The 27,164-nt window shown below is 39.0% G+C and overlaps 2 protein-coding genes and 1 long non-coding RNA gene across 3 annotated transcripts in view; 2 read left to right on the plus strand and 1 right to left on the minus strand.

Moving 5' to 3' along the window:
* The window catches only part of LOC124275476 (fucolectin-1-like), a 50,094-nt gene that overhangs the window by 14,495 nt on the left and 8,435 nt on the right, over positions 1-27,164 (plus strand). The gene's annotated exons all lie outside the window — the stretch shown is intronic.
* Positions 1,153-23,559, plus strand: LOC124275477 (fucolectin-1-like). The gene is made up of 4 exons (XM_046711052.1): positions 1,153-1,263; positions 2,306-2,539; positions 3,455-3,691; positions 22,181-23,559. Exons 1-4 carry the CDS (start codon positions 1,194-1,196, stop codon positions 22,444-22,446), a joined length of 807 nt encoding a protein of 268 aa, XP_046567008.1. The 5' UTR covers positions 1,153-1,193; the 3' UTR covers positions 22,447-23,559.
* LOC124275478 lies at positions 23,714-25,459 on the minus strand. Its single transcript, XR_006898299.1, has 2 exons — positions 25,302-25,459; positions 23,714-24,957 (listed from the first exon to the last, which is right to left on the minus strand). It is a non-coding gene; the product is annotated as an uncharacterized LOC124275478 (long non-coding RNA).

Consider the following 27,164-nt stretch of genomic DNA (forward strand, 5'->3'; position numbering starts at 1 on the left):
GTGTCCTTGAGGAGATTATAGTCGTGTAAAATTATGTTCCCCTGAGAACATATGTAAAACCACATAATTAAAATTCTGTGAAGGAAGCAGAAGTACTTTAAGTTAAGTATTTTGTGAAACAGAAACAGTAACATAGCGGATAGAACGTTTTTACTAGATAGAGATGGAAACTGCAAATTCGCCACTGGGATTAATACGGGTAACCAGTGTTTGTCCCTCTGCGCAAATGTCAATGATGGGGCTGATTCCGGTGTGCTAGCTTCCGCCCCGTACTTTTAATCGCATTACGAGGATTTCCTGCTTTTTGGCTCACTCATAGTCCGCATGCAAATTGCAATGCTGTTGCTGAAACGCAATTGATTCAATTATTTATTGCCTATCCTCGACGAAGGTTTGAAATGTACTTTGCACCAATAATAATGTATTGTAATTACATCCCTGTCGTGCTTCTTATTTTTGAGGAATTACCAGTTACCACACATTCACTTGTATATTCACTTTCTGTGGAAGTAATACTATTTTCTCAGTGTCCAGGAAAACAAATCACCATTTGTAGCATATTCGGCAGTGTCACAACGCGAGATGAATAACACATTACCTCCCATCTTAGGTAATTGTTTACCTATTTTGCACCAATAATAATGTATTGTAATTAAATCTCGGTCGTGCTTGTTAATTTTGAAGAATTGCCAACAGCATGTGAGCAAAATAACTGTTCTGCAACGTCACATCAACTTCTTGCTTTGGCAAACAAACAGGTGAAGACATAAAGGATTGTCTCAAGTTCCCTTTAAAGATTCGTCCCTTGCGTTTACATTTCCCAGGTTCCATCAGGAGAGTAGTTAATAGAAGCACGAACATCCATTCCGACACTGAGTACATATTTAATGACTGCTAATTCCCTTGACGTCTTCTGCAAAACATTCTGATATGGCTTGGTTCAGTTCTATGCAAACTGTGCTTATCACCAGGGAAATGTTTACGCACGTCTTTTTAACACTCAAACGAACAAGAAGAAGAACAATATTGATCATGTACTTCATGTATCTACATATGAAAGGAAAGACTGACAGAGAAAGAAAATAATGCAAAATGGCAACAATACATCAATACAAAGATTGTGTTACTGCTGGAAACTGAGTCAATACAAAACACACGATCCTTATCAGTGAGCGGTGCAGATCGGCTCAAGGATGCTTGTTCCAGTAACGTTGTGCTGTGAACTATTGGGATTCATCCTTCACTATTTTCCTTCTGTCGGTGGTAAGTCCTTTAGTTACCTTTGTACGTGCAATTATATTTCGTTAAGGAACGTGTTTGGTTGACTGCTTAAATACCGTTTCCCTATGTAGTAATCCATTACACCATTTAACATCAAACCTTTGGAGGGTATTTAGAAGCGGAATGCATAAGAAAACAAGATTTATGAATGTCAATTTCTTTATTGGTAACAACACGATGTTTCGGAGTGTATGCTTGCTCCTTCATCAGGTAATGTCCAAGGAGCAAGCATACACCCAAAACGTCGTTTTATTCACAATAAAGAAGTTGACATCCATAAATTTTGCTTTTCTTACAATTTAAAATGTTTGTAACATCAACAAACGATACAGAGAATATCATCACATCGTGAAAACGGATACATGCGACATGTTTAGGTCTGTAGGCTAATACTGATACAAATTCATCAAATAAACATTACCTAGCATTGTCTTGTTCTTCCTTTGGGTAGTCCGTAGGTTTCCTCAGTACATTGATATTAGCATTTTGTATCGAAGTCATTTTTACTATGCCTGTGATATCCCTTCATAGTTGGAAAAATACAACTCTGATATCCAACTTGACGACTATAAAGCAGATTGGTGATATCACATATCGTTACACCGTGAAAACGGATTCATGCAACACGACCGTAACTCTCTTATGTGTACACTACTAACCAAACAGAATCATGTTGAGACCTTGTCAATAAGTTTTCTGAAAGCATGATTTTTCCAAACATTCTTCTTGAATCTTCTTGAATGCATGTGTCTATTTGATACTCCATGTACTCGAGTGAGGTAATCTATTAGTCTGAACTTCATATGTATTCCATTCATTCACCAACTTTGATGAAAAATTATTTGATAAATATTGTCAGTTGGGTTGACAGGAAGATTAGTCTCATACTTGGGACATTCAGTATTGGCAGGAAATACTAGTCTTATGTTTCGGACATTCGGTATTGAAATTAAGTACTGGGCTAAAATCAAATTGATTCAGAGTTGGCTGGGAGTAATAGTTGGCTGATGTCTCTTTTATTCAGCACATTGCCTTGACAACGTTGCCCTTGGGAAACCTGCTGTCCAGAATTCTATTGGGTTCTCCGCTGGCCCGGGGCGAGCCGTGGACGGAAATGGAGATCTTATCTTTGAAGGTTCATCTTGTTCGTACACACCCAGTTCCACTGGTGACCCACTGCCGTGGTGGCGGGTGGATCTGCAAAAGGTCGTTAACGTTGAGGCGGTCACCATCGCTAACAGAAGATCCAGCGAATATCGTAAATATTGATAATTCACATCTGTTGAACACCTTCACAATCTTTTCATGTCTACATTCAACAAAGAGTTCGTATATTTCATCATTAATTAAATGTTAGATTGTTATAGTCATTATAGTCGTTGTGGTGTTGTGAGTTGTGCTGTGCCGGGATATAACTGACATACTGGTTAATATACAGGAGTTACATGTCCATCACAATCACTGGTCATTCATAGAGGCCCTGAAACAAATATATCAGAGAAAGCCAGTGCCAGTCAAGAATAAGTGGCATGTCTAGATTACCTCGCTTTCCCTCAAAAAGATCTCTGATCACCCTTTCATAATATTTTATGATTTCAGAACCGTTTTTTATGTAATATGTGTGTATTTCAGACACTAGATGGGAGTGTACCTACTCTCTCTTCACAGTTTTCACATACAAAAATCAATAGTAGTGTATGGTTATTTCTTTATATACTGGTACTCTTGAAGAAATAAAAGTTCACTTTTGCTGATAGTTTAAAGTCTGAAATTTCAAGACAAGAATTGGTCTCCGACGCACATATACGTACTCAAATGCTGAACTGTTGCCTTATGCTATTCAGGCAAGAACAAACGATTCAGAAAATTGAAAGAATTGGTTGTGTCCAAAACAGTGTATCAAGATTAAGGCCATGAAACCGTCTGTATTGCTATTGGGCTGTGCACAAATATTAAGCTTTTCTGCTTTGTGCGTACACATCAATAGGTAAAGTGATTACTATTTTGTTTGTATAATATGAAACAATTCGCTTCATCATTCGCCTATTTCGACAGCCTCCCATAAGAAGGTCGAACCAAGAGTTATTACTGAAGACAGGATGTTTAACTTTTGCCGTTAATTTGTGAGGCTCAGTATCATAGTTGTCTCATTTTCACAAAACTTTGGTTCCAGACTGGCGTCTACACAACTTTGACATAGAAGTATTCTCAGCTGACCCAGTTGTTGACCCTGGAGCAAACGGTCAGCTGTGCTTTTCCTTCTTTGGGCAATTTGGGGATTCACTTACTGAAACCCTTAGATGCATGTATCCGGTTGAGGGGCGATATGTCCGGATAAAGAAGAGGCAACATCTGAATAGTCAGGACAGGCTGACCTTGTGTGAAGTTGCAGTCCACCCAAAGATATATGGTCAGTGAATCAATGTTCAGGAAAAACCTTGGTATTTGGTCAGATCAAACATTGTACGGTTAATGGAACGTCGTCATGTAATTGTTTCCAAAATATGTTGCCCTTCACTGTTTATCATAGGCAAATTCAACAACGGAAGTTCACATACAGAAGGAAAATGATCCTAATTGATTCATTTAGATGGCCTGTTAACGTTGTCAACCTGATAACCGTTCGATTTAGATCTTATCATTGATTAAAGGAGAATACGAACGAAAACAAAACTATTGATTTTTGTAAAGGATATTCTTAAAGTCACATTCCGTGATTAAAATTGAACAAAAAGTTTGTAAAATAGCAATAAAAACACAAAAACGTACTCGTATTTCCGCATATTACGGAAACACCAGACAGTTAATGAGCAGAGGGGGTATCATGTGACATGACGTCATAAGTGCCTGTTGCTGATGGCTTTCTCTTTGATTTTACCTCGCAACTTAACAGTGTCCGTGGATTCTGAAGCAGTAAAAGCTGTTCCTGGTGTCATTTCGGAAATGGATGTTAGACCGTATCAGTACGATCCGATTTTACATCTTGCAAAACAATCTTCCACTGAAGATGAAGAAGAAGAATCAAGCGAAACGGAGGCACCGCTTGAGGTCAAAATAAATATAAAAATAGACCATATCATTTAACAAGATTACTATTTGTCAGCAAAATGTCATTCAGTTCCAGCCAGCAAACTCACCCCTATAAATATATGACCAGTCACTAAGAATTATTTTTAAAAAATGGGTGACTGTATAGGGTGTCTGGGATTTAAAAAAAAATAAATTATGCTTCAGGCGAGGGAAAATAAATATTATCTGCTTAAAAAATTACACTGGAATTATTTTGTTGAAAAAAATTAGGATCCTATTTCTCATTAATAACGTATCAAGTCTCGATACAAGATCCCAGCCTGGTCGAGCAGAGATAATATTTGCGACGCAGATAAGTTATTCCCCGAAAACTGGTGAATTATTAAATACTAGTCAGGACAACGTATGTTTCTCCATTGTTTGGTTATGGAAATAGTTATGGTACTCGGTCATAGCCTCAGAATGACATCTTGTCAGCCAATGAGAATACAGAACAACTTTCAAGGCACACACTACTGACAAATAGCGAGTCTGATGCCGACGTGCGTAATTGGACAAAATGGGAAAATATGAAAGCAGCAAGTACTTCATGATTTGCCGTTGTATTCGGCAATGTTTCGAGCTGACTGCATCATTTAGGGCTCCAAACCGAAAAGAACGTTATAGCGAAACATTTTCAAGCTCATGTGAAATCTCTTACTGATTTTGATAATATATATCTCATGTGTACCAGTCGAACTGCACCAGCTACAAATTGCCCCAGCAAATTTGGTCATTCATTCTAATTTGTTCAAATTTATTTATAGTGATTGAATATAGGCCGTAAATGCATAGTTTTTGTCAACTTATTATGATATTATGTTCTTCATATAAAAGTTATTAGGAAGTATTATTTCTGATAAATGTTTCATTAGTAAACTCACAACTATGTATATACATTTATATGAAGAACATAATATCAAAGTTGACAAAACTATGCATTTATGGCCTATATTTATTCATTTTATATAAATTGGGGCATTTTGACTACCCCACTGGGGCATATTGACCAAATTTGCTGGGTCATTTCGTAGCGGGGGCAATTCGACTCGACTGGCAACCGGACTTGATATAATTTATGTTAAAAATACCACTGACAGTATGTTGTTACAGGGAATGATGGAGTATAAATGAATCTCATGGATACTTTTACCTTCTTCTGCCTAGCTTGGGGATTTCCATACCCCATGCGTGCATGTCTCTTTCATATGCGTCCTACTCGGAATGATCGGCGCATTTCTCCCGCCGAAATCTGTCATTTCACTTGGAAAACGGAAGAAATGGTGGTTCTTTCCCATGTTCGATGATGCCGTGCATCCCCAGGCAACGCAATACACCATCGTACCATTTAAAAGAACGACAGAAACAACACGATTTGTACTAATGTAGCGCTTGGTCTTTGGCAATATGGCGGATTTCAGGCACATTTGACGTCACGCGCGGAAAAGTCACGTGGGTTCCAGTGAAATATGCATAATGGCCGAAGCTGAGATTTGGAGAAACTGTTTTCGCGATTAAAACATAATTACACATAATTTGTAATTGAAAATTTGGGAATATGTTTCTGATGACTTTATCTTTCACCAAGCAAATTATTGCAATTCACTCGTATTCTCCTTTAAACCAAACGTCATTGATAAGGAAATAAAATATATTTGAATGCAGCTTGAAAAGACAATATTTGTGAAATTCGACTTTAGAAAAGAAATGAATAAAACAACATTGTCTGAGAACTGCTCACGTTTTCGACGATTGTAGAGATCAGAACTTATAGTTTCCAAAACATATATACTAGCCACATAAAGAAACTGTGCATTGTCAAAATATTATCCCAGTTGATAAGTACGATAACAATGTCAAAGGTACATATAAACTTTAATGGAGGGATCATGAGACCATAACAAGTCGGGAGAATTTCAATTGAAAAGTCAATCACAATGACGTCACGAGTCCACAAGCAGGACAGGGGTCACACGACCATGTCACAAGCTCAATAACGGGTATGTCCACCATCGGCATTTAGAACAGCAGTGCATCGACGACGCGTAGAGCCTATCAAACGTGCAAGGAAGCCTTGTGGGATGTCACGCCAGATTCTCTCAAGTTCTGTTGCAAGGTCAAGGACGTCATCTGGCGGATGAGGAAGACGACGTAGACGTCGATCCATCTCGTCCCATCTCGCAAAGATGGGTCACCCTTATCCATCTGTCCTGTCTTGGCGTTGTTACACGTGGACGTCCAGAACGTGGCCGATCGATGACGTCATTTGTGTTCTGGTAGCGTCTCACCAGTGAAGAAATGGTGTTCCGGTGGCAATGGAAATGTGCAGCCACTTGTCATTGAGACATTCCCCCACGGACCATCCCAATGGCCTCATGACGTTGTGCAGACGTGAGCCTTGGCATGCTATGCGTTTCAATAGCCGTTTAATTTTTTTGAACGATCGCAAGGGCAGGGGTTGAGCTTTCCAAAGTGACAGTATTGTGTGGCATTCATTTGCTCTGTTTCTCTTTCCCGGAATGCACGTGAAACAACGTATTGCACGTCTCAAGGACGAACCCACTGACGTCACGGAACGTGGCACGTGCATGCATGTTGGATACATGTCACTAATCTCTGAGTTTAAATCCTTATGTGTCTACACAGGTTTGATAAATTTAGATTTTAAATTTTGGTATGCACAGTTTCTTTATGTGCCTAGTATATATCGAATATTCAATTTCCGCGCATTATTTTAATTAGGTAACATACTAATTAACAACACTGTAGAGGCCACTGTATTTGTACCCGGCCGCAACGCGGAACGGGGGGACTATGAATTCAGCAGCGTCCGTCCGTACGTACGTACGTCCCGATTATTGTTAACACAATATCTCATGAACTGTTGTCCCCAGTGTGTTCAAGTTAGGTTTCTCGTGATTGAGGCTCAAGAAAACACACGATTAAAGTTGAACCCTTTTGCAATACAGAAAGGCATACAAGGCATTGCCGGTGACGTTAAAAATATCAAACGTTTACGTTCAGGTGCATTGCTCGTAGAGTGCAGCAAAAGACAACAGGCTAATAACCTGATGACTACTGAAACATTCGTCGGCATTCCAGTAACAGTATCCTCTCATAGAACACTTAAAACCAGCAAAGGAATCATCAGAGATAGAGATCGATTGTTTGCCAACATGTCTGAACTTGATATTGTTTCTGAAATGAAAGATCAAGGGGTGACATACGTTAAACGTTTTACAACACGTAAAAACCAGGAAACCATTCAGACTAATACGTACCTGTTTTCGTTTTCCTCTCCAAATGCTCCCAGATCAGTAAAGGCGGGATATTGTCACATTAATGTCGACACCTACATACCAAATCCTTTAAGATGTTTTACATGCCAGAAGTTTGGTCATGGGGTTAGTACTTGCACATTGTCTGTTGTGTGTGTTCACTGTGGTGAGAAGACACATCCAACAAAAGATTGTGACAGTGACTTTAAGAAATGTAGCAACTGTGCAGGCAATCACTCATCATTCTCCAAAAGATTGTCCGATCTGGAAACAGCAGATGGAGATCAATAAGATAAAGTTCACCCAAAACATTAGTTTTACTGATGCCAAAAAGCTTGTCTTACGATCTGAAATTAAGGAAACATATGCATCCACAGCCGTCTGATGCAACTCCTCCACTAGCCAAATCATCTGTACGCTGTCAGACGAATTTAACGTGGCTCAAAACCGATTCTCCTAAGATTTTGTCACCTGCTGTGTCTACACAAACTGCGGAATCACTTCCTGTCACGGCCAAAATCCAAGCACAACCATCTCATGATGGTGACACATTTTCTCAGTCAGCTCAAAGGACTCAATCAACGTCAAACGTTCCACAAATTGTTGAAAACAAGGCAAACCGAAGCCAGATTCTTTGAAGAAACAAAGTGGCAGAGCCCCAAGAGGGTCCGATGATAAAATCAAATTATTTAACAAATACGGATCACTTGAGGACATGGACGTGTCCGAAAACGTCCATTCTAGGGCACATAGCTTGTCGCCCTTGAAAAAGGTGCGGGGTAGATGCCCTATTAATCCACCTAAAAGATAGGTCTATCTGAACATATCGTGCAGTGGAACTGTAGAGGACTATGGACAAATTTTAATGAAATACAGCTATTAATCCAGGATTTAACACCATCAGCGTTCTGTCTGCAAGAGACGTATCTGAAACAGACAGATAATTTTAACTTACGTCAGTTTGAAGCCTATCATTATTTTTCCCCTCAAGGTTATAGAGCCACTGGAGGTTCTAATATCCTTATACGACAGGATGTTATTCACAGCCCTGTTACACTTACACTAATCTCCAAGCTGTTGCAGTGCGACTTACTCTGGGTGTAGCATTTACATTATGCTCTCTGTATATTCCACCTTCATCGGCACTTCAACAGACTGATCTTCAATCACTCTATGATCAACTTCCGAAACCATGTGTTATTATGGGTGACCTAAATGGTCACAACCCACTCTGGGGCAGTACTAACACTAATACTAAAGGCAAAATACTTGAAGATTTCATTTCCAATAATAACCTGTGCATATTCAATGATGATTCAAGCACCTATCTGCATCCTGCAACTGGCACTTATTCTTCTCTGGATTTGTCTCTTGCAGATTCTAACCTCCTAAATGATTTTGATTGGTCTGTTCATAATGACCTTTGTGGAAGTGACCACTTCCCAACTATCCTTTCAGAAATTACTCCATCTGATTCTCCATCGTATACATGATGGAACTTTTCGAAGGCTAACTGGTCTTTATATCAAACTGTTTGTAAATCGAAACTGCGACATAAATGTTTCAGTGATATAACTGATCCCATTCACACTTTCGCTGACGTTTTAAATGAAATAGCTGATGAGTGTATACCATAGTCCTCTACGACTCCACGAAAACCATGGTTTAATACAGATTGTAGACAAGCCAGAAAAGCGAGGAAAAAGGCAGAGTGTGATTTCCGCCATCATCCAACTGTCCATAACTTTAAAAAATTAAAATACTCAATGCAAAGGCGCGTCGTACCTTTAAACAAAACAAACGACAATCTTGGAAAAATTATGTCTCCAAAATTAATTCACGCACGCCAATGTCTAAGGTATGGAACATGGTTCAAAGAATTAAAGGCAGAGGTTCAAAATCTGCTGTTCACCATCTTAAAGATGGTGATAATTTAATTACTGACAAGTCTAAAAGTGCAAATAAAATTGGCGAAACTTTTGCCAAAAATTCATCATTGGCAAATTATGTCCCTGAGTCTCAGAGATATCAGAAACAACAGGAAAAGATAAAACTTAATTTCGAATCAAATAACGGTGAAGATTATAATGAAGTGTTTTCATTACATGAGCTACATACTGCACTTGAGCAAGCTCATGACACTGCAGCGGGTGATGATAATATACATTATCAGCTACTGAAACACTTGCCTGAACCATGTCTGATGACACTTTTAGATATATTTGACCAAATATGGACGTCTGGAGAATTTCCTTCTTCGTGGCGTAATGCCATTGTAGTCCCAATACCAAAACCTGGCAGGGATCATACAGATCCGTCGAATTACAGACCGATATCTCTAACTAGCTGTGTCTGTAAAACCATTGAATGTATGGTGAATAATAGATTAACTTGGTATCTTGAAACCAATAACCTAATAACAAATATTCAATGTGGTTTAAGGGAACAATCGTCGTACCATTGATTATTTGGTACGTTTAGAATCCTTTGTTAAAAATGCTATAGTAAATAAACAACATGCTGTATCAATTTTCTTTGATCTTGATAAAGCTTATGATACGACCCGGAAGCATGGCATTCTGAAGGATTTGCATGATTTTGGTTTGAGAGGCCGTTTGCTTCTATTTATATAACAGTTTTCAAAAGACAGGCAATTTCAAGTCCGAGTGGGTTCAACCCTGTATGATCATTACAATCAGTATCAGGGTGTCCCACAAGGCAGTATTTTGTTTGTCACTTTATTTAGCATCAAGATCAACAGTTTATCCAAAGTTTTAAACGATTCAATTGATGGATCACTTTTTGTGGATGATTGTAATATGTCTTATCGTGGTAAAAAATATGCATACTATTGAACGGCAACTTTAGTTATGTTTAAACAAAATAAATAAATGGTGTCTTGAAAACGGCTTTAAATTTTCTAAATCAAAAACTAATTGTATACATTTTTGTAGAAATATAAGCCTCATAAGGACCCAGAAGTATCTTTAAAAGGCACTCCCATCAAAGTTGTAAAGGAGGCCAAATACTTGGGCCTGATTTTCGATTCCCATTTAACATTCCTGCCATATATTAAATCCCTTAAAGCTAAATGGCTGAAGGAACTTCATTTGTTAAAGGTTGTCTGCAATTCAAAGTGGGGAGGGGATCAAACTACCCTCCTTCACTTATATAGATCATTGGTGCGATCTAAACTTGATTATGGTTCGATCGTATATGGTGGAGCCTGCAAAAGCAACTTAACACTATTAGATTCTGTCCATCACCAAGGCCTAAGACTTTGTCTTGGATCCTTTAGAACTTCTCCAGTTGACAGTCTCTACGTCGAGGCAGATGAACCATCTCTTACACAACTCCATATAAAATTGTCCTTGCAGTATATAACAAAACTTTATTCTAACGAGTCTATCCCTGCATTTAACTGGGTCTTTAATCCTCTTTATGAGGATTTGTACAACAAAAAGCCTTTTCTTGTTCCACCTCTTGGTCTAGAATTCAACCATTCATTTCTGCTGCCGGCATTGAGCTGGTAACTACGGAAGCGTCCTAGTGCCACAGTCAGAATTTTTTTTATCTCCTAATTAGGTGATACTATCTCCTAATTAGGACTTAATATCTCCTAAATAGGACATAGCTATCTCCTAATTAGGTGATACTATCTCCTAATTAGGACTTAGTATCTCCTAATTAGGACTTAATATATCCTAATTAGGACTTAATATCTCCTAATTAGGACTTAAGGATCTTATAAATATGTTTGAAAAAGTCAACCAGTAGTCATTCACTTCTTCTGTTTGGGTTTAGCATCTTGGATGAAGTCATGGATGAAAGCATATGCATTTTTTTCATGTTGGACATGCAGTATTCAGAAATTGTGTCTTGTTTGGCCCATGTAAATGGCATCATTATAAGCTTGAAGACTTTGAAAAGGAAATCAAAACGACTGAATCTGTTTAGGCGAAGACATAATAGTGATATTGCAGAAGTTGCTATGTTCGTAGTGAAAGTGAGTGAGTGAGTATGGTTTTACACCGCTTTTAGCAATATTCCAGCAATATCACGGCGAGGGACCGTAGTGAAAGAGGTAGAAGAATCAGGACAAATGTGTGCTTACAAGCTTATGCATCTGAAATGCATACAAGAGGGATTCATTATCAGTCAAGACATGGTACTTCATTTGCTGCATTTAGTAGTGACAGAAATGAGAGTACAAGAACACCCAACTGCATGTACTTCCATAGAGATCGGGTAGCCTCCCTGAATGTGAGAGGCTACCACACAAATGACGTCACAGGCGGAATCGCCCTTGTTTCCTCTATAGCATGGCCGACGCCATGTTGAAAAAAACTCAAGTCGTCCGTTTGTGTAATGACACATGCCGGCACAAATGCAAATTTATAGAGCGAAATAAACAATGACAACATACAACTTCTATACGCAATATTTAATATCCCCGTGCATGCAGAATGGACATGGGTAGGAGAACCTCCCCAAGCCACCCTTACAATATATATACCGATGTCTCTTGAAATATACAAATACACTTTACACATCTCTCTACCATGTGTCTGGTGGTATATGGTGGTGATGGTGGTGTGTGGTGGTATGTGGTGGTCGGTGGTGGTGGGTGATGGTGATGGTGGTGATGGTGGTAGGTGGTGGGTGGTGGTGTGGTGGTGTGTGGTGGTATGTATTTGTGTGTGTGGTGGTAGTGGTGGTGGTGCTGTGTCTGCTGCTGCTGCGTCTGCGTCTGCGTCTGCGTCGTCGTCAGCATCAGTGGAACTGCATTTTGGCATTCATCAGAATGTTTGACTCTCATGTGTCTCTTCAAATCATAGGGGCAGTGGGGTAGCCTAGTGGTTAAAGCGTTGGCTCGTCACTCCAAAGACCCGGGTTCGAATCCCCACATGGGTACAATGTGTGAAGCCCATTTCTAGTGTCCCCCGCCACGATGTTGCTGGAATATTGCTAAAAGCGGCGTAAAACCAAACTCAGTCAGTCAGCCAGTCTTCAAATCATAAGACCATGTATAAGTATTTCCACACAAAGAACAGATATCCATCTTGATGTTTCTCCGCAAAAAGGTCAGTGACAGAACAACAAGGTTCTGGGCTATTCATACCTCCATTCATTGGCTCTTCTCTGATTCTCCAATGACCATAGGCCAGACTGGTTACACCATCTTCGGGAAGATATCGCTTGTCATTAAAAGGGAGATGACCAAATATCAGTGCATAAAATGGGCTAATATGGGAAATGCTAACGGAACTACTATTAAATTAATTGTTGTGATTGCACGTGTAAAAATGACTGTAAAACTTAGTGATAACGTTTTGTTTATTTTTATAAACATGGTTTACATTATAGTTGTGCAAGACGATTTGAAAGGTAGGCCTACTAACCCACTGACCTAGTTATACAGGTCACGTCTGTTGTACATAACCAGGCGTGTATGCACAGGCTAAGACTCGAAATATATTATTGGATACAAGTGGACAGACATTACACTATATATAAAACTCTGTTCAGTTGGGAAGACGTATGTATGTAGCCTGTTGCAGATTCGTAGGACAGTAAGGACTGTGTTTTTTATGACAAGGCATGCTTACATGACGATCTGAAAAAATGTGACTGTTGATCTCACAGATTATATGGATTATGCGATACTGTGGATAAATAATAATGAACAGGTGACGTTGGCATTGGGTGTTCTGGTACTCTTATTTCTACCACTACTAAATGCAGCAAAGACGCACCGTGTCTTGACTGACAGCGAATCCCTCTTGTATGCATTTCAGATGCATAAGCTTGTAACCACATATTTGTCCTGATTCTTCTATAACCTATGTTATATTTGGGATTGCACTTTCTTAGTAAAGTACAATTCTAGTACTTTTGTGGGGTTGAGTCCCTTCAAGGATGGCATCCAATCGCCAGCCATCCGATCGCCAGCACACAAAGTCAGCCGGCTCACTCACCGCGACTTCCAGCCACCGCTGGCGATTAGGTGCCTGATTCTGAGGGTGTGGGTTCGAAACCCGGATGGGACTCAACCCGACAAAAGAACTAGAATTTGTACTTTACTAAGAAAGTGTAATCCCATATATAACATAGGTTACATCTGACCACTTTCTAATGGCACTGTGTAATCACTGGTTCTTCTACCTCTTCTACCTCTTTCACTAGTATGTCTTCGCCTACACAGTTTCAGTCGTTTTGATTTCCTTTTCAAAGTCTTCAAAGTCTGATGCATATGCTTTCATCCATGACTTCATCCAAGATGCTAAACCCAAACAGAAGAAGTGAATGACTACTGGTTGACTTTTTCAAACATATTTATAAGATCCTTAAGTCCTAATTAGGAGATATTAAGTCCTAATTAGGAGATATTAAGTCCTAATTAGGAGATATTAAGTCCTAATTAGGAGATACTAAGTCCTAATTAGGAGATAGTATCACCTAATTAGGAGATAGCTATGTCCTATTTAGGAGATATTAAGTCCTAATTAGGAGATAGTATCACCTAATTAGGAGATAGCTAAGTCCTAATTAGGAGATATTAAGTCCTAATCAGGAGATAGTATCACCTAATTAGGAGATAAAAAAAATTCTGACTGTGGCACTAGGACGCTTCCGTAGTTACCAGCTCAATGCCGGCAGCAGAAATGAATGGTTGAATTCTAAACCAAGAGGTGGAACAAGAAAAGGCTTTTTGTTGTACAAATCCTCATAAAGAGGATTAAAGACCCTGAATACTGCATGTCCAACATGAAAAAAATGCATATGCTTTCATCCATGACTTCATCCAAGATGCTAAACCCAAACAGAAGAAGTGAATGACTACTGGTTGACTTTTTCAAACATATTTATAAGATCCTTAAGTCCTAATTAGGAGATATTAAGTCCTAATTAGGAGATATTAAGTCCTAATTAGGAGATAGTATCACCTAATTAGGGGATAGCTAAGTCCTAATTAGGAGATATTAAGTCCTAATTAGGAGATAGTATCACCTAATTAGGAGATAAAAAAAATTCTGACTGTGGCACTCGGACGCTTCCGTAGGTAACTATAGCTCCTTCCCGTCTTCTTTCTTCTCCTCCTTGGCAATTGGTTAGGCCACAAGTTGACCTACCATTAACATCATTTAAAACATCTGAAACTAATGAATTACAGTATAGTGAGTGAGTGAGTGAGTTAATATTTAACGTCACATTGGCAATATTTCAGCCATATCGTGACGAGAACATGCGATATTAGAATGAAATATATGTATATTATAAAAAACCTGCCGACGAAGGACAGTAAAAATACTAGATAATCACAGCTATCAATATAAAACTAGCGAAAAAAACTAAAACATTCCAATTAAAGAAGACAATACAATGTAAAAATGGGCTATAGATCGCCAACAACTGAAGGTAGATCACCATACTAGAGACCATGGGGACTTACAGTGCCTTTGCTACCTGCATGGACCCTAGTTGGATTTACACCATCCCTTCAGCCATTGGCGACAGAAGAGAAATCTAGCCATAAATTAAAAACACACTTATTCTACGATTAAAAAGCAGGTACACTTAAATTGACTTTGAAAGTTTTGGGACTTACGTACCCCCTCAGGAGGACAATAATTTTACGCTACGTCAACCCCCTTTGAGGGTACAGTCACTAACAATCTCAGTTGCTAATCTAAACTACCAATAATAAAATATATACCTATTTACAAATCAGTCAACAAATCTAGTTTTTTAAAAAATGCAAGAATTAAACGAGAACTGACATTATTAAAAAGATCCTTCAGTGTTTTGGATGTGAAATAGATATCCCTTGTGATGGAATATTCAATGCAGTCAAGCAAGACATGCTTGACTGTGATCCTTTCATCACAAGGGATACAAAACGGAGGATCTTCGCATTTCAATAAATATTCATGAGTATATCTGGTATGGCCAATTCGACATCGTCGCATAATGACCTCTTCAAATCTGGAATGACAACCCAAGTAGGTGTAACCAATGTAGGGTTTTATTGCATGTAATTTATTAATACCTACTTGGGTGTCCCACTTCTTCTGCATTAGATCGCGGATGTATGTTCTAATGCTGGCTTTATAATCAGAGTATGGAATAAGAAGTGGTGTCACAGATTGGTTGAGGGCTGCCTTAGCAGCAATATCAGCCATCATGTTCCCAGAAATGCCAACGTGGCTGGGTAACCAACAAAAGACGATGTCGCATTGGCCAGTAGCAAGTTCATTGTACAATTCAATAATTTCTAATAAAAGTGGATGTTTGCAAGAAAGATTTTTAATAGCCTGAAGACACGAAAGAGAATCTGAAAAGATGATATATTGTTTATATTTACGGTGTTTATTAATATATTTAAGAGCTGTTAAGATGGCGTTTGCTTCTGCTGTAAAGATAGAGCTGTTATCCGGTATTCTAGAAGATATTGTTCGGGATCCAATGACAGTGGCACATGCCACTGCGCCACCATCCTTGGACCCATCTGTAAATACGGATTTGTATGTATTATATTTATTTCTTAATTGACTAAATTCTTGTTTATACTGTAATTCATTTGTTTCGGATTATTTAAATGTAGTTAATGTTAGGTCAACTTGTGGCCTAACCAATTGCCAAGGCGGAGAAGAAAGAAAACGGGAAGGAGCTATATGTTCTAGCTCAATGCCAGCAGCAGAAAGGAAAGGTTTCACTCTTATACCAAGAGGCGGAACAAGAGAAGGCTTCTTGTTATACAGATCTTCATATAGTGGAGTAAAGATACAATTATATGCAGGGTTTGACTCATTGGAATAAAGTTTTGTAATATACTGTAAAGTTAATTTTATACGGCGTTGTGTAAGAGATGGCTCATCAGCCTCGACGTAGAGGCTGTCAACAGGTGAAATTCTAAAGGACCCAAGACATAGTCTCAGACCTTGGTGATGGACAGAATCTAATAGTTTTAAGTTGCTCTTGCAGGCTCCACCATATACGATGGAGCCATAATCAAGTTTCGAGCGGACCAATGATCGATATAGGTGTAGGAGAGTGGCTTGATCCCCTCCCCACTTAGAATTGGAAACAACTTTCAACAAGTCAAGTGCCTTCAGGCAGTTAGTTTTGAGGGATTTAATATGCGGCAGAAATGTTAAATGAGAGTCAAAAATTAAACCCAAGAACTTGGCCTCCTTAACAACTTTGATGGGAGTGCCATTCAGAGATAGTTCAGGGTCTTCATGCGGTTTGTATTTACGGCAGAAATGTATGCAATTGGTTTTGGATTTAGAAAATTTAAAGCCGTTTTCAAGACACCATTTATATATTTTGTTTAAACACAACTGCAGTTGTCGTTCAATAGTATGCATATTTTTACCACGACAAGAAATATTAAAATCATCCACAAAAAGTGATCCATCGATTGAATCATTTAAAACCTTGGATAAGCTGTTGATCTTGATACTAAATAAAGTCACAGACAAAATACTGCCTTGTGGGACACCCTGATCCTGATTGTAATGATCAGACAGGGTAGAACCCACTCGGACTTGAAATTGTCTGTCCTTTAAAAAGTTCGCTATAAATTGAGGCAAACGGCCTCGCAATCCGAAGCCATGTAAATCTTTTAAAATGCCATATTTCCACGTAGTGTCATAGGCCTTTTCAAGATCAAAAAAGATAGACACAGCGTGTTGTTTATTAATGAGTGCGTTTTTAACAAATGATTCCAAACGCACTAGGTGATCGACAGTACTTCTGTTTTTACGGAAACCACATTGTATATCTGTTATAAGGTTATTAGTTTCCAAGTACCAAACAAGTCGATTATTAATCATGCGTTCCATGGTTTTGCAAACACAGCTTGTTAGTGAAATAGGTCGGTAATTTGACGGATCTGTATGATCACGTCCAGGTTTAGGTACTGGTACAACTATAGCGTCCCGCCATGAGGAAGGAAATTCCCCTGACGTCCAAATATCATCAAAAATATGTAATAGCGTTTCTAAACATGATTCTGGTAAGTGCTTCAGGAGTTGATAATGTATGTTATCAGCTCCTGTAGCAGTATCGTGAGCTTGATCAAGAGCAGTATGGAGTTCATGAATAGAAAATGTTTCATTATAATCTTCCCCCATTATCTGAATGGGAATTAATAGTTTTCTTTTCTTCTTGTTTTTGATATTGTTGGAATTTAGGCACATAATTAGAAGAGGAAGAGTGTTTAGCGAGAGTTTCACCCAGTTTATTTGCAATATCTGATTTATCGGTAAGTAATTGATCTCCATGGTAAGATGATGGACACTAGATTTAGTACCTTTACCTTTAATTTTCTGGACCATGTTCCAAACCTTGGACATGGGCGTTCGAGAATTTATTTTAGATACATAATTTTGCCAAGACTGGCGTTTATGCTGCTTAAAGGTACGCCGCGCTTTAGCATGTAAAATTTTAAATTTATTTAAATTGTGCACCATAGGATGGCGACGGAAATAATGTTCAGCTTTTTTCCGCGCCTTCCTAGCTTGTTTGCATTCATCGTTGAACCATGGTTTCCGAATATGTGGAACCACAGAGGACTTTGGTATACAATAGTCAGCTATGATATTCAGTTCATAAGAAAAGTCTTTTATAAGATCAGGAACATCTATAAAAAGTTCAGGTTTAAGTTTGGCAGAACAGAGAGTTTCATATAAAGGCCAGTTAGCCTTTTAAAATTCCATCTTGATGATGGAGGAACATCAGATGGGTTTACAGGTTTTAGTATTGTGGGAAAATGGTCACTACCACAGAGGTCGTCGTGGACTGACCATTCAAACTCATTTAATAGGTTAGAATCAGTAATTGACAAATCAAGAGCTGAATACGTTTCTGTGCCAGGGTGTAAATATGTGTTTGAACAATCATTATATATGCATAAATCATTGTTTGAAATAAACTCCTCCAGTATTTTACCTTTAGCGTTCAGAGTTGTACCGCCCCAGAGTGGGTTGTGGCCATTAAAGTCACCCATAATAATACAGGGTTTCGGAAGTTGATTGTAAAGTGTTTGAATATCAGCCTGTTGAAGAGCTGAAAATGGCGGAATATACAGCGAGCAGAGAGTAAAAGCAACGTGCAGAGTAATGCGTACTGCAACGGCTTGAAGATTAGTTTTAAGCAAAACAGGGCTTTGGAGTACATTATGCCGTACAAGGATGGAAGATCCTCCCGTAGCCCTATCACCTGGGGGAGAAAAAGAATGATATGCATTGAACTGACGTAAACTGAAATTATCTGTCTGCTTTAGATATGTTTCTTGCAGACAGAATGCTGATGGACTAAAGTCCTGGACCAATAGGTGTAAGTCGTTAAAGTTGGTCTTCAGTCCTCGGCAATTCCACTGTATAATATTCTTTAGGGAAGCTATCTTTTGGGTGGAATGATTGGGCATCTACCCCGTACCTTTTTAGAGGGCGATATGCTATGCGCCCGTGGCTCGATGTTTTCAGCCACATCCATTCTTTCCAGAGATCCAAACTTATTAAATAGTTGGATCTGATTATCTGACCCCTTTGAAATTCTATCACTTAGATGTCCTTTCGAAGATTCAGTTCTTGCTTTGGTTTGCTTCATATTTCTGTGAGACTTTTGTGGGTTTTGTGCTGGTGATTGATTCTGGGTGAAAGACGATGATTGGTCTTGTGATAGAGTCTGTATGTCAGAAAGTGAGTCCGATGTTTGAGTTGATTGTTCATTTGAGTATATTTGAGGTGCTTCAGATTTCAACCATGTCAAGTCTGTCTGGCAGTCTATAGATGATGTCTTGACTTTGGGGTTTGTTTCAGGGGCTATCTGAACGATAGACGCATACGTTCCTGTGCCTTCCCGAGATAGAACAAGTTTCTTTGCATCAGAGAAACTGATGTTTCTGGAAAATTTAATTTTATTTATTTCCATCTGTTGTTTCCAGATAGGACAGTCTTTGGAGTATGACGGGTGACTCCCTGAACAATTGGTACATTTTTTAACATCATTGTCACAGTCTTCCGTTGTGTGAGTTTGCTCACTGCAGTGAGCACATGTGACAGATCGTGTACACGTATTGACGCCATGGCCATATTTTTGGCATTTGAAACACCTCAGCGGGTTGAGAATATAAGTGTCAACTTTGATATTGCAGTAACCTGCTTTAATTGTTGTTGGGGCAGTCGATGTTGAAAATGAAAAAAGGTATGTATTAGTAGGTTGTGTTTGTGAGTTCTTTCGTGTGGAGAACCGTTTAACATACAGAACACCTTGATCTCGCATCTCAAACACTATGTCAGCTTCAGTCATATCAGTAAACAACTGATCCCTGTCACGAACAATGCCTTTACTGGTATTGAGTGTTCTATGAGCTGTAACTGAAACAGGAACACCAACAAACGAAACTATTGACATGAGGTTGTTGGATTGTTGCTTCCTGTTGCATTCTATTAGCAAAGAACCTGATCGCAATCGTCTGATGTTTTTACCTCGCCAGCTATGCCTTGAACTCCCTTAGATATTGCAAAGGGTTCAGCTTGAGAGGTGTTTTGTCAACTGTCTCAATCACTAGAAACCGTGGCCAATGTTCTACAGGCGTTAAAGGCCGTTGCTCGTCTTCATTATCCAGAGGACGTTTGGTTTTTGTTAGGGGTTTGGTAGTCCATGTTTGTTGGTAATAAGGTTCATCATCCGAGCTCCCCACCCACCATGGAGTATCATAAAGACAATGCTAATAACAAGTGGATCTCCGACTTGCAGCACCAGGGATACCCGGATGATATACTCCAGCAGAAGAATTAAAGAATTAAGTAATCTACCAGATTGGCCCATGAGCCACCGCCTTCTGGGTATATGACTCTAGGCAAATTACAAAATTGATGAAGATGCACTTGCAATTCGAGTGATAGATAATTTGGCCAAGACTTTTATCAAAACAAGTTAAAAAGTTGAAGTATTTTGGGAAATACAATAATACTCAGGGCTTGGCATGACCAGCCGATTGATTGAACCGGGCCAGTTCAACCACCCGTCTAGGTGAAGTAAGGGGCGAAGTGGTGTGTTGGGCAAAGGAACACTGTTCCTGGAACCAGTGCCCTCAACCACCAGCCTCCCGTCCTCCACCGACACAGGGGCGCAACCCACGGCAAACTGGTTGGTGGACCAAATATGCCCCCGGGTCCACAACGGGGGGTTGAAGGGCTCTTAGCGTTACCCAGCACCCACCACGAGGAGGTGGCCCTTCACGGTTGCCAATTACAGTATAAACAAGAATATAATCAATTAAAAAGTAAATATAATACATACAAATCCGTATTTACTGATGGGTCCAAGGATAGTGGCGCAGTGGCTTGTGCCACTGTCACTGGATCCAGAACAATCTCTTCTCAATTACCAAATAACAGCTCTATTTTCACAGCAGAAGCTAACGCCATATTAACAGCTCTTAAATATATTAATAGACACCCCAAATATAAACAATATATCATATTTTCAGATTCCCTTTCTTGCCTTCAGGCTATTAAAACTTTCTCTTGTAAAAACATCCACTTTTAATTGAAATAACTAAATTGTATAATGATCTTGCAACTGGCCAATGCGACATCGTCTTTTGTTGGTTACCCAGCCACGTTGGAATTTCTGGGAACACTATGGCCGATCTTGCTGCCAAGGCAGCACTCAACCAATCTGTGACACCACTTCTTATTCCATACTCTGATTACAAAGCTAGCATTAGAACTTACATCCGCGATCTGATGCAAAAGAAGTGGGACACCCAAGTAGGTATTAACAAATTACATGAAATAAAACCCTATATTGGTTACACCTACTTGGGTTGTCATTCCGGATTTGAAGAGGTCATCATGCGACGATGCCGCATTGGTCATACAAGGTATACTCAAAAATACTTGTTAGAAGGTGAAGATCCTTCGTTTTGTATCCCTTGTGATGAGAGAGTCACAGTCAAGCATCTCCTGCTTGACTGTGTTGAATTCTCCATCATAAGGGATAAGTATTTCATTGTGAAAACAGTTAAGGATCTGTTTAACACTGTTAATTTTCATTTAATTATTGGCTTATTAAAAGAAATTGATTTAATAGATGAATTTTGAATAATATGTTCTGTAGATAGATGTACTTTAACGATTTGTAGTTTAGATTAGTAACTTGTATTGTTAGTGGCTGTACCCTCAAAGGGGGTTAAAGTACTGTAAAATTATTGTCCCCCTGAGAGGGTACGTAAGTCCCAAAACATTTCAAGTACATTTAAGTCTACCAGGTTTTTAATCGTAGTATTTTTGTCATTTTAATGTACGGCTACATGTCAATATAAACGCCAATGACTGAGGGGATGGTGTAAATCCAGCTAGGGTGCAGCAGGTAGCAAAGGTACTGTAAGTCCCCATGGTCCCTAGTATGGTGATCTACCTTCAGTTGTTGGCGATCTATAGCCTGTTTTTATCTTGTATTGTCCTAATAGTGCTATGAGTTTAACCTTCCACACCTTGTATGGATACAAGAATTTTTTTCCTTGACACTTTCAGAAAACAACTGCAGTTTCAGTCAGAGGTACCCTTCCACCTTTGTGCCCTACACGGAGAAGTACCTCACGACCAGACCAAAGCATGAAATCGTCGGAAGCTTGAAAACCTGCATGATTGAATGTACAACTATGTGGGCATGTGATGGCTTCAACTTCAATCTCTTGGACAGCAGCAGTGGAAATGGAACCTGTGAGTTTGTGTCTGTGTCACTGGCAAATCTTTACACCAAATCTGGATGGACATATTACAAGGCCATTTGTTCTTAAACTCCAGCACAGCCCGTGTAGGATGTATGAGGAAGGCTGCCCTTGCATATTAACATGTCCCTTTGGTGGAGTGACTGACTGATAGTGTTCATATATAACCGTGCAGGCATACAAGTGGACTATGTATCGTCATCACTGTGACAAAACAAATTGAGGTGCCCACCTTGACCATGAATTATATCAATTCAACACCCAATTTCCAGTGATTGAGTGTGCGCTGAAAAACTAAACTCACTCACTCACTCACTCCAGTGATTGACATCAGGGATATTCATCCATGGCCAGGTCAAACATAACAATGGTGTGGCTTCGTGTGCCAAGATTTATAGCCTGCATTACGATGAGCCCGATCCTCTTAAAATTACGGCTGAGGTGCTGCATTATTTCAATTAAAGGGACACTGATCCAGAGCAATTCCCCGGGACTGGTTGTTGTTTTGGCTATTGTTTTTTCCCCACGACAACCCGGATGATATCTCAGAATTCTTGACTGGGTTGCGATCTCTGCTGCGCCGCCCGCACGCGGAATTGGTACATTTAACAAAAATTAAAATGGCAACTGGACTTCGTAAATCTTCACCAAATTTTATGATCTATGTGAACTGGGTAGAACCCTACTTTATATAAAGATATTCCAGCGCATATAATCATTTTGACATTAGCTTACCTACCCCTGTACCGAAAACTTAATACTGTCACAAATCGTGTATAACTGTATTTTGACCAAACATCAACAGTGTCTAAATGGTTATCACTGGATACGCTTTTTCAAACTACACTAAATAATATCGAACTAAGTGAAATATTAATTTTGTCGATCCCTCGCTTTACCAGACAGCAAATTTATAATGTTGAGTATTTACTCCAGACAGGAGAAATGCTGTAAGGGAACCCTTGTCGGGTAATCTAGAGGTGTTACCGCTACTTACACCTGTTATACATTCATTACCTCTCCGTCAAGTGAATGTCTCCAAATAAACCGGTGTAGGTTTATACCACCATGTACAAGCATGTGTTACAGCAAGGGAGTAGTAAGAGCTGTAGTGCTTAAACAACTTAGGGGTCGACGCTGTTTTGAGGATACGAACGTAACTTCATTGTTGCATAAGAAATACATATTAACATTTGCTGTGTACTAAACTGTATGCCCATTTACTAAGTAAAGTTTCAGATTTTTCTAGCAATGACGATTCAGTCGATTTAGTTTACGGATTCAAATACATCAAATGTGAGTTTTTATTATTATAGTTTAATAGATATCACATTGCTACATGACATGCTTAAATATCGAGGTAATAAACACATAAATAGGATCAAATTGGATCAGTCATCGTGCCTTTAACGCATCCTAAAATCCGAAAAAGCCCAGTACACTGCTGGGGTATTTGATTAAAATCAGACAAGAACTGCCGGGGATATTTTCAAATAACGGCATTTGATGGACATCCACCGTTGCTACTGTCCCATTGTTTATGAAATTCTGTCAAGGTGGACAACTGCCCAGTCCCCGGGTCCGTCACCGTCGAGGGAGCAGGGATTGACCATCTGACCATCGCTCTGGATCAGTGCCCCTTTAATCTATTGTTTACTTGTTGCATTCACAGTTTTCAGTTACATGACCCCTTCTGAGCATATATGAATCCATTCCTAAATTCCAGTGATGGACATCAGGAAGAGCATGTGTAGGAATTGATTTAGTAGCAAGACTGCTCTTGCATGATATGGCACTTTGGCGAGGTGACTGGCTGTTACTGTTCAGATATAGCCGAGCAGGCATAAAAGTCGGCTGAGCATAGTCAACACCGTGACAAAATAAACTGATTGGACAAAACCAACAAAAGAAAACATGTGTGTGTTTCAACAATGTCATTGTTTATTTGTCGTTGAAAATGCCGAAATGTTGCACTTCAGTGACCAGTTGTGAATTATTGGATTTTTATATTCCCGACCTACTAATTAAGGCAAATCCGTCAGAAGATATTTTTTGTTCAACAAATGACTATTGGTTGGATAGTTTTCAAATTTGGAAAACAGCTTCCTTGTCGAAAGGAGACGTGCAGTGCAATGTTTGAAAAAGTTGCGTGAATTTAAATATTTGAACTTAAAAACTTTTGTTCAATAACATCAACACATTTGAAAGGGTTGTTTTCAAATTTGGTGATCACCCTCCATATCTGTAGGAGATACCTTAAAGTTTCTATTTTGAGTTGATGGAGAGCTATCATAATTACATCTCGTTTTCTCATCACTCGAGAGAAAGTCCCACACCAAACTTGTTCAAATTTCAACCAGTTTCAGCTTTGGGCAATGTTTTCTTGCAAAGGTGCATTAAAATGTTTGGCAGATATTTTATTTTTGTCGAGAATAACCAGTATATATTTATTGAATTTGTACTGCAACTATATTGTCTACATCCATTGTTATTCCTCTGTAGTTGTTTCTATTGATTTGTAAAGTTAGTTTATTTAAGAATACAATTATTGTTAATCATATTATCTTTCTTTGTTGGATTCTCACTGAATACTCCGCCCGGATAGCGGAAGGTCGCGGGTTCGATCCCCGACCGCGTCATACCAAAAGGCGTTAAAATATGGTATTTGTTGGTCCCTGCCTGGCGCTCGGCATTAATGGGTACAACAAGGACTGGTCGGCTCGGAGTCCGTATAATGTTGTCTGAGTGGGGTATTCATGCTTCACTGCGGCATGGTATCTCAGTGAGCTAGCACTATAAAACCAGCTTCAGTCTGGGCTAGTACAAGCAGCCGCACATACACATACACACGCATGCACGTCGTCATATGAGCGAACTATTCTCAAGCACGACGTAAAACCCAATTTCACCTCACCTCACCTCACCTCACTGAATACCTTCCCAGAATAACTTCGGGTTTCAGTTTTGAAAACGTAGCGTGACAAGGGTGAAATGCTTTTAGCGTGTTACTCGCCTGGGAGATCACAGTGCTTTGCACTGGTATGCACAACTATCGAGGTAAACATAACGCCCAAGTACCTACAGACGGAAACAGACTCATAGCAAGGATGAGGTCCAGTGTTCCTACAACCCATCACGTTAGTCTTATTAAGCTTTACCCTTATTCCAAAATAAATTTTAATTTTAATAATTAATTCTGTTTCGTAACAATTTTGCCAATATTGAGACTGATATGAATGCCCTTTCTGGCAGTTTCCTCCAGAATTGTTACAATTATATCAATAATACATTCTCGCAGTTCATGGTATTTCAACATAAACTGAGTTTAAATATGTATATATTCGAATAAGTGATGTATGTTCAAGTGATCATCACACTTGCATAGATTATCATAATCACGTGATCAATTTTATTGAAATTGCACGTTCAAGTGCGTGTGAGTGAGTGAGTTAAGTTTTACGCCGCATTCAGCAATATTCCAGCTATATGGCGACGGTCTGTAAATAATCGAGTCTGGACCAGACAATCCAGTGATCAACAGCATGAGCATCGATCTACGGAATTGGGATACAATGGCATGTGTCAACCAAGTCGCGAGCCTGACCACCCGATCCCGTTAGTATGCCTTTTACGACAAGCATGGGTTACTGAAGGTCAATATTCTAACCCGGATCTTCACGGATTGATCCTGATGAAACTGTTCTGTTATGATCTGCGTAAAGTTTCTGATTGGGCTGACAAATGACATTTAATCCCGATAAAACAAATTCTATACAATTTTGTCGTAAGGTACAGCCTAGCCCAAAGCAAAATTTAATAATGAAGAATAGCAATAATTATTATGTTAGTAGCCATAAACATTTGGGACATACTCTACAGCATGACTTGACTGCATTGATTTTTCCATCACAAGGGATAAAAATTTCAATGTTAAAACTGTGAAGGATCGTTTTAGTAAAATTAACTATCATTTAATCATTGAGTTTTTAAAAGAAATAGAATTCGATTAATAAATTTTGATTGATATGTTTTGTGAATAGATAAATGATATTTTATAATCGGTAGAATAAATTAGCAATTAAGATAGTTAGTGGCTGTATCCTCAAAGGGGGTTAAAGTACTGTTAAATTATTGTCCTCCTGAGAGGGTACGTAAGTCCCAAAACTTCCCAAGTCAATTTAGTTCTACACACCTTTTTAATCGTAGAATATTTGTTGTTTTATTATGGCTAAATATCAGTACAGTAGCCAGTGGCTGAAGGGGTTGTATAAATCCAGCTAGGGTCCATGCAGGTAGCCAAAGTAATGTAAGTCCCCATAGTCCCTAGAGTGGTGATCTACCTTCAGTTGTTGGCGATCCTCAGCCTTATTTTTATTTTATTGTCCTAATTTGAAATCCTATTTTAGAGATATACGCTAGTTTTATTTCCTATTACTGTGATTACTAGTTGGTTTTACTGTCCTTCGTCGACAGGGTTTTAAAATTTGTGCATTTGTCATGAATTTATAACTGTCTTAAGTCACGATATGTCTGAAATACTGCCGCTGTGACTATAAACTTTAACTCACTCACTCAATTTACAGCATGATCGTATCCTCCCAAAATTTCCACATCCCGTAACCTCAAATAACATTTCTGGTTGACTGCACACACTTTAACATACTGATTACCTCAGTCTGTAATGGTTGAATCCATTAATCAGTAATGAATACAAACAATCACTCAGCAAACAAATTATATATTTCATTCAGACAGGGTTATTAACAAAAATACATATCTGTTCTAGT

The sequence above is a fragment of the Haliotis rubra genome, unplaced genomic scaffold (assembly GCF_003918875.1).
Source record: "Haliotis rubra isolate DU_JTF1 unplaced genomic scaffold, ASM391887v1 Scf2, whole genome shotgun sequence".
NCBI lineage: Eukaryota > Metazoa > Mollusca > Gastropoda > Lepetellida > Haliotidae > Haliotis > Haliotis rubra.